At 43.3% G+C, this 9,201-nt stretch overlaps 1 protein-coding gene across 5 annotated transcripts in view; it reads left to right on the forward strand.

The window, feature by feature from the left end:
* The window catches only part of CASK (calcium/calmodulin dependent serine protein kinase), a 363,551-nt gene extending 358,932 nt beyond the window's left edge, over positions 1 to 4,619 (forward strand). For all 5 annotated transcript variants that reach the window (XM_069464106.1, XM_069464108.1, XM_069464109.1 and 2 more), the window contains 2 exons: positions 734 to 817; positions 4,386 to 4,619. In XM_069464106.1, the coding sequence (XP_069320207.1) occupies positions 734 to 817; positions 4,386 to 4,562 (261 nt within the window). In that variant the 3' untranslated portion in view covers positions 4,563 to 4,619. The remainder of the gene's footprint in view (positions 1 to 733; positions 818 to 4,385) is intronic.
* The last annotated feature ends 4,582 nt before the right edge of the window (positions 4,620 to 9,201 follow it).

Genomic DNA, 9,201 nt, shown 5'->3' on the forward strand with positions numbered 1-9,201 from the left:
GCAAACTAATAACTTGCACAGTTAGAGGTTTTCAATGCCTTGGAAGGGAACTGAAAGGGGCCGCGGGTCCTTCTCCCTTGAGTGCAGCATTTTCGTGTGGGCCTACTCAGTGCCCACAGCCACCCAGTGTCTTTAGTGGCAGGGCCAAGACACAAAGTCTGAGGCTCCTGCCTCCAGCCCCGGGCAAGGTTCCCCTTCCCCCTGAGTCCCATGGGGCCTTTCATCAGTGCAATTCAGAAGGCCTTATGTAAGTGTGAATGGAGCCCTCACAGTTACAGTGGCCAGGATGTGCGCCCCTTGGTTAGCAATTTGAAATTGGAAATGTGATGGAGAGGGCTCCGGATCAGTAGTGAAGCCAGCCTACAGGTCCAAGTCTACCCTAAAATTTAAAAGTCAGGCCACAACTAATAACCAGGTTTAAATGAACATTAACCCACAAAATCAGTATAAACTTTTACTAAGAAAAATAAATCAGATTGATTCATGAGATTTGTAAGAAAAATGTCCAGTTTGTCAACTTTTATTTTCTGATGGCTGTTTATCCATCCTTTAGAAGAAAAAGGGTAATAGAAGTTATGTATAAAGCTGATACATTTAATAATACCTTGCCTAAAATTTGAAACAAGGGCTTGAAATTTTTAGCTGTATAAATTTTTTATAGGCTCATTGGAAATTTACATTATTTATTTCTTCTTTTAAGTCTCTCTCTCTCTCTCTTTTTTTTTTAACACAGGCACTGAAGGTCCTGAGAACTGCAGAGTTCGCTCCTTTTGTTGTTTTTATTGCCGCACCAACTATTACTCCAGGTTTAAATGAGGTAAGAATCAATCTGTTTATCCCCAGATAAGCTCACCCCAGTGTAAGGATCCGTGTGTTGTGCATTCAAAACCAAAGCCCCATCACATTAAGACGATTCAATAAAGCTCTGCTTTGTTGTTGCTGCCGGGCAGGAAGATTTCCAGAGCTCGAGGTCCTCTTTCAGTATTAGGAATTAAGCAATATAAACTGTGGTTCTTCTGAGATCAGAATCATTAGACAAATTCAAGCCTTAGTCCCCAGCACAGTCTGAAGCACGTCAGTCTGCATTTGTAGCAAAAGGCTGCTCTGCTGAAAAGGGATGTGGAAGAGAATGGACCATGGGACAGCCTATGGCCTTATCAATAAATCTACTTCTAAAGCCTGAGGCGTCTCACACCCTCCAGGGCTGCCAGCCAGCTCCCTCTCCTGGTAGGGATTGTGCTAAGGCAGCAGCAGCCCCCAGGGCCAACGACTGCCTTGCCTGAAGGGAGCTATAAAGAATCCCTGACCTTGGCCTGGCTGCCCAGGTTCCCCTAGGCAGCATCTGGAGTGGAACCCACAGGGAATTTCTCTCCAGGCCCCTGGAGACTACAAACCTAGAAATGAGCTCTGTCCACTGTCAAGCCAACTCAAGTCAGCAGCTGCCACAGAGATGGTGCCTGTGAGAGTTGGCTACATCGTGGTACCAAGCTGACCTACAAGGTTTTCTATTGCTGAGAAGATAGGAAACATCATTATCATGTGTCTGGTGAACATAGCGGTGCCTGTCTGCTGTAGGTTCCTTAGTTAAGAGGAGACTCCTATTGAGAGCTATCCTGAAGACCATTACTTCACGGGTTCTAGAAACCATCAGAGGAAGCTTGGCTCCGTTCAGTAAACACGAGCCTAAACTCACCCAAGCTCAAAATACGGTTCAATCAAGGTTTGGAAATTTTTGCTTTGTGTACCTTGAAGAAAACTTAAATATTTAGATTTACCTGTGTTACTCATATTTTCAGGTATTATTTTTTGTCATCTCATTTGTAAAATGTTGAAAGAAAATTCTACTTTCCTATCTTATTTAATATACAAGCATATTTGAAACTCCATATTGTGGTTAGCTTTTGTCCTTTGGTTGCCATGTATTTTTCTTGAATTATCATCTTTGCTTTGTTTTTGTTTTGCCTGTTTTCCTGCCCTTTTACTAATTTTCCATAGCTGCCAAAATGGTGCAGAAAATTGCCTGTAAGTACCAGCTAGGAGGCGACGAAATACAGCCTTGTTTCCTTTAATAGATTTAGAATGTAGACATTTTGTTCCCACAAATCCTTGCTTTCGCTGTTAGAATAAAGGCATTTTGTTTTCACTGAGTTAAACCCTGCTCACGCGTGAGTCGAGCACGCAGGCAAGCTGTTGTCGAGGAAGAAACTGACAAAGATAGCTTCCTCCTATAAGATCCTTGTGAGGGAGATTTATTTTTCTGTAAGGAGACCTACATTAAAAGTCTGATGCTTTTGGCCGTAAATGTTCTTGAATATTTTCATCATGCCAGCTTTCTGGGCAAATTATAAACCTCGCTTGTGGTTTTTGAAGCCCAGGACTATATATTCAAATTGAATCCCCTAGCCCAGAGGGTGATGTTATAGGAATTGTTCCTTCTCATACTGGTAGGAAGCACTCCTGTCTTTGGGTGAATAGCCTTTTTGCATTGTGTTGGTTGTAAAAAGCCACAGTGAAAATAGTATGCTTTTGAAGTGCAAGCAGAACATGTGTTGATATGACCTTAGAAGGTCTGAGGTCTTATCTCCACTGTGGTAGTTAACACTAATGTTCAAAGCACACGTGCCGTGTGCTGCTTTGAAATTCCTGTAGAAGACACCATACAGGTAGGACATTCTTGGTTCAGAGTGTCCTGATAGAAAAGATTGAGTTCCCAACTGTTGTGGTATCTGCCCATCCCCACTGCAATGCCAGGAAAGAATTAAGCATCTTTATCTCACTTCTGATCTGCTTTCCCAAAAGCTACACCCAAAGAGCCAAGCCTTGCCTGGGCCTCTCAGCTGCCTGGTCGGGAAGGGTCTCTTGCAAATAACAGAGGGGCCTCAGAGAAGAGGAGGGGTCCTAAGCCAGCGCCACGTGCTACAGCTTGTAGGTCCTGGAGACACTGCGTCTTTTCTTTTCTCTGGAGATCTGTCTCTGTCGCACTGGGCTCCCATTTCCTAGTAGAATTGTTCTCTTATAGATTTAATGCTTGTAAAATCCTGTAATGACCAGTATCAGTGAGCCAAGTGCTTATGCTTTCGACGGCATTTATTAAGTAAGCACTTACTGTGTGGAAGGCACTATGCCTAGCACTGGGGCATGGCAATGACAGGGTGCACAGCAATGACAGGGTACACGAGGCAAGTTTACTCCGTAGTTAGAGAGAGAGCAACAAATCACATAAACAGGTATTTAATTGTATTTATATATATTTAAGACTCAGCCCAGTAGCTCGCCGACCTCGTGTTTGGCTGGTGGGGGTGGGGGTAATAGGACTCACAAAGTTTCCCAGTTTCAAATTTGAACTTGCCCTTTGGGAGTTCAGCATAACAAATTTGACCCAAGAGATCCCTGTCTTGAAAGAAGTGACATCCTGTGGCATAAGCTATACTCGCGTGACAAACTTGGGACCCTGAACTCCCCCTCCTGCTGTTGCCTCAGCCCAGGGAGAGTTCTTAAAATCTGTAGCAAGCTATAGTTTAGGGAGCATCCTTTATTGTGGCAAACCTCCCTAGAGTTCAGTCGCTTCTCTGCCTTCAGAATTGTTTTCATAAGAGATATGAGGACCTGTGAACGGTGACATTTGTCTGGCCATATCCAGTGCAGGCCACTTTGGGAGGATTCATCAGATGCCAGTTGCTGTTTATTTGGGAAATGGCCTTATTCCATCCATTATTTGTAACATCCAAAAAGCTTTTGCCTCTGGCGTCAGCTGCTATTGAGTGAGGGCCATTATATGTAATTGAATTCCTGGAACATGCTGAACCTTTAAGTAGAAAAAAAATACAACTTAATTTGTTTGTCCAAAGGCAGTGTCTTATTGGTACAAATGCAGCCGGGCCCTGAGGCCTGTCTCAAGTGACCAAGGGGAAGGGGGTGAAGAACTCTGGCCTTGCCCTCATAGCCCTCCTGCTGAATGGAAGAGTGGCTTGAGGCTAGGGCTGGGGTTTCCTGCGGGCCTGGGTTAGAGGAATGAGGAAAGGACAGCTTGGGCCACTGTAGCCACTGGTAACCCATGCCTCGCATGGCCTTACCCCACTGACTGTGGGGACAGACACAGCTAGGCTTGAGTGGGGGTGATGTGTTTTGCTGAAGAGTATCCGTTTTCTCTGGTTCATCTGGTTTGTCGTGGAGCCTCCTGTTGCATGTTGAGCAGTCACCGCCCCCTGTCACGGAGCGGACTTGGCCTCGTGCACAGACGCAGCCCGTCGGGATCTGGCTTTGACTGTTTCTGACACTGGGACGAACAGAAATGTGAAAAGAGAATGAATCCAACTGACTTCTCTCTTCTGTTTGCTTTTCCCTTCTCTCATGCCCACCCCTACCTCCATCTCATCACCATTTAGGATGAATCTCTTCAGCGTCTACAGAAGGAATCTGATATCTTACAGAGAACATACGCACACTACTTCGATCTCACAATTATCAACAATGAAATTGATGAGACAATCAGACATCTGGAGGAAGCCGTCGAGCTCGTGTGCACAGCCCCGCAGTGGGTCCCCGTCTCCTGGGTCTATTAGGCCCCTCCCCAGATATCTGTGCTTAACTGGGAACACCTCATACATGGAAAAGCCTCTTTGTTATCGGCCTTGTGTCAGCAGGTCGTGGTCCCTAGAGACTACCTAGTTGTAGTGTGACCTACATTTATAATTATTGTCATGTCCGAATAGATAGGAGGAGAAAAACAATTACACACTAATTTAAAGAGACAGTATCTTTTTTAATCAGTTCTCCTAAACTTTAATAAAATGTATCTTTAAATGTATGTATTATTCAATCCTTTGGAATGTTATATTTTTGGAAATCATAGCTTTTTATTTCCAAGGCCCCTAAAAACTGCACAAAATAGATGCTGCTTTCTATAATCTATTTTAATAATAATAAACAATGATTCTGTTACCTTGACTGGGGGTGGAACACTACATTCTTTTTAGAGTCTGATTTTATCAATTGGAATATCTTTCTTTCCTTTATTTATTTGAAATAATTAGCGTAGTGATTACAAAACAGTCATAAATTTTTAAAGGCCTTTTTTCTCTCTCTTTTTTTTTTTTTAGAATAGTATTTTTTTTTAAGTCCTTTATGTAACATCCAGATAATGTGATACTGTCTCTTTGAAGCACCCTGTAAACCTTTTAGAGATTTGAAGTTGGGTCTTGACTCTTAATGCATGTGGACAGTCGCGAGCGTTTATGCTGTCGGTGTGTCTGTGTTGGACAAACAATCTGTAATCTACAGCAAAGTACATTCCGTTCATGGGGCACACCCAGGGGAATAAGAATAAAATGCTATTATGACTAAGTTGTAAACCTATGCACATCCCTTGCATTTTGGGCAACTTTATAAAAAAAAAACCTGATTTTTATTAATAATAATCATGTAGTGAAATGTGTTTGTAATTTTGTCTCAATTTAATTTGTTGTAAGGTGGGAGGGGGAATTGCTGGTTTCACCATTTCAGATCTGTGTTGTCTAAGAGTATTAACGTTTTAATTAAGCAAAGAAATGAGGATTTTTAATCTGTATGTAATTGTTTTAAAGCACCCATTTGAAGAGAAAATACTGTGCAATGAAGAAACCAGTTTAGGCAATTGCTATAAACTGAATTATTCCAAAAGGATAATCTATAACAGCCCTGTAAATTCCTTTAAAATGATAACTAACAGGACAGTTTGACCAATTTTTTAAAAATATACTTCCTTTTATGTGTTCAATAATTAAATGCCTTTGGGTCCTTCATTTCATTATAGAATTTGTTCAGGTTTCCAAGCTGATAATCTTTTCGATTTTGTAATTTGTTAGATGCTCATTAAACCATTGAAGGCCCAGGAGTGAGTATCGGTTGGCAGGGCGACAAAGTAGCCTGCCATGAGCACAGCTCAGAGGGCCATGCGCCCGAGGGCCACGGGTGTACTGGAGGCCACCTGTGGTTTCTCCTTCCTCTTGCTGTATCCCTTGGCACAGGGGAGTCATCTGTCCTTGTTGCTTTAGAGACATTAACCATCTCATAACCCTTCCATGAGGTCACATTCTTCCAATACAGGAGATTCAGCCTGGGGGTTCTCAGATTCTTTGCCAGAGGTCAGTAGAATGTTTTTCATTAGAGTGGGAGGGTGTGAAGTGCTTATATTAACCTGTGATCCTTGAAAACATACCATCATTTCTGCTTCTTGTAAGTTAGATGGCCTCAGTCACTTTGTGCCTTGGCAGGATGCACAGGGTGTGTTCTGAGGGGAACAGCTCCTCTTAAAGGACCAAACAGAGAAGGCGTTTGTATATTCCTTTTACGTTGTCAACAACCCACCCCCCACCTACTATTATTAAATGATGCCGATTTTTTTTCTGATGTTGTTCTTTGTCAGTGACCAGACGAGTCTGCAATTTACTAACAAGGTGTTGAGTCAGAATTACTTCTGTTTGGACCCCACGGTGGGGTGAGCAAAGCACCAGAGACAAACTTAACTGCAGTCTCACCCTAGGTGGAGAGAGAAACCTTCAAAGAGTTGTTTAGGGCTATATGAGGACTGATTTAAATCTAATCGATGCCAAGGCCAGACAGTCATTCCTGTAATGGTACTGACAACAATCCAGGCTCTCCTCAGTGTGAAAGCGCCCGCTCTACCTCTTTTCCAGTGAAGCACAAAGACGATTATAACTAACACATGGGAAACAGAGACTTCCGTCCCTCTGGTAGAAACCCCCCTGCCCCCACTTGCCCTTTGAGACCAAATCTCCACAGATGCTAATGATGTCCATATTAAGCCATCCACCATGTTCAGAAAGGTGGATTAAGCAGAGGAGGAGAAAAACAATGCCAACTTAAATGTCTGTGGCCCCAGAATTGAGAGGCACTGTAGCACTCGTCCTCTTCTTGATGGCTTCATGCGTCCTCCGAGAAGCACACAGGCAGGCATCATTCTTGCCATCATACAGATGGTGAAGTCCCTGCACCCAGAACTCCTCAACTTAACAGAGAGGTCATCTGTTCCATTCCACTGATGACACATCTTCTCTAAAGCAGTGTCTTTATGATCTAGCAGAAAATACTTAAATTTCTGAATTCAGAGTAATTTCGGTACATTGCTGCTGCTGCTACATTACAATTGTCCACTAAGCAATCAGAGAAAATTGCTAAAAGCTTCTTTACTGCTTCCATTCCATCCGCAGAACCATTTTTTTCCCCTTTTAAAAACCAGAGTGAATGATTAGATTACTAAATGTTATTAGTGGTCAATTGAAGCATTGATTATGAACAGCCATATTCTGAGGGTTCTCTCCCCCACCCCAACCCCACTCCCCACAGCCAGAAAGGGAGTGTTTTATATATGTTCAATTCTTTGTTAAAAAGATGAAATGTCCTGATTTTCCAATCATAAGATAGTAATTACTTTGCACATGCAGTATATTCAATTTTAATGCTATAAAGGGAAATGTCACTCAATTTAACTCATCTGGAAGTTTCCCAGTGTCAAGATAACATTGTAGCCTTTTAAAATGCAATTAAACGTATCTCCTGTCAGGTGAGATGGTTTAGAATATTTGCTCAGAGAGGAAAAGAAATGGTTGACCTACTTCTTGCTATTTGCATTCAGAAGGCATCATCCCAGCCCTTCCTATTGGTGGCGGAATACCTAAAGATGTCTCCGCAAAGTCCCCCAAGGCAGGAGAAACGCAGGAGGGCAGCCAGTCGGAGCCAAGCCTTCCTCTGTGCTCGGCCAGCCGGCTTGGACTCCAGCTATGAATAGGTTTTTAAAAGCCTTTGATCTCTTTGCTGCAGAGGAGTTCTTTTGTTTTTAAATCACTTGTACTTGTCTCTTCTTTAAGGCTTTGAATTCATTTCTTGAAAACGTTTAGTCATTAGAGCCACCCTCCAAGAAACTGGCAGTAGAGATTTCCAGAATGAAAACTGCCCCTTAAGGACAAAGCAACCCAAAGCCAGCTCTCTTTTGTCTCCCACTGATGGGATGTCTTTTTTTTTCTTTTTTTCTTTTTTTTTTCCATTTCAGGTCAGTTTCAGTTTCTTGGGGCAAAGAGAACATGTTGCTAAAGCTACCAAGAAAACTGCTTGCTTAATAAATTCTTAATAGAAATGCCTCCCACACCTTCTCAGAAAGAGAAGGCACCTTGCAATCAGCATTCCAAAACAAGCTCCTTACGGCCCTCATCCCTCCTCCTTCTTGCTTCCTATTATCAAACTAGTGTGTGGTTCTTGTTTCTTGTTTTTTCAGAACTGAACACAGCCTCCTAATTCTTTCCTCTTTACAAGGGCTTTACAGTACTGAGACTGATTACGGTTCGTAAGAGGTTAAAGGTCCCTGAGCACGGTTCTCTTGTTCTGCGCCTCTAATTAATTCTCTTAAGACGCTTTGCTTCTCACTGCAGCTTATAGAAGGGTTACAGGCTTTAATCACGAATCATTTCATTTGGTGGAGCCTTTCCTTTTCTCCTTTAGAAATAAGGTTTCCCTCTTTGTTTGGAATCTCCGCTTCCAGGACTATACCCAAGGGTCACCGCTTGACTGGCTCTGCCCGTACGCACAGGCATGAGTTTGCCTTAAACTTGGAGATATGAAGAGTCTTAGATTTTCCAGCTTAGTGAGTGCAGTTTAGCTGTCATATACATCCAGAAAGTGGGGAAAAGGGAGAAGAAGAGTATGTCCACCACCATTTTCCCATCCCATCTTTCCCTTGTGGCACTTCGGCTGCAGCAGGTGGGCAGACACAGCCCACAGAAACAGAAGTAGGAAAAGGGCCGCGCCATCTCTGGGCAGGCGCTTGCAAGTCTTAGCTCTTCGAGGGGATAGGAAATCCTGAGCTCCCTCCACCTCTCACCTGCCCCTCCATCAACTCCCTTGAACCTGTGCAAATGGACTGAGCAAAAGAAAATGGAAAGAGATGTTTGTCACCACACAGGAGAGCTCCTTTCTGGGCCCAAGCACAACTCCATCTCTATGTATGCTCAGAAACTCAGAACATAGCTGCCACTTCTGTGTTAGCTCTGTTCTCTCTGGCGCGTGGCCCAGGAACACGCCAGTGCTCTTACTGACAGAGGCCTGCGGGTGACCATCTCTGGACCCAGAGGACGTATAATCTCTGTAGTGGGAGTTGTCCTTGGGAATAGAAATAGGTATTCCTCCACAGTGAGCAGCTCCACCGAATTT

The sequence above is a fragment of the Eulemur rufifrons genome, chromosome 30 (genome assembly GCF_041146395.1).
Source record: "Eulemur rufifrons isolate Redbay chromosome 30, OSU_ERuf_1, whole genome shotgun sequence".
In the NCBI taxonomy this organism is placed as follows: domain Eukaryota; kingdom Metazoa; phylum Chordata; class Mammalia; order Primates; family Lemuridae; genus Eulemur; species Eulemur rufifrons.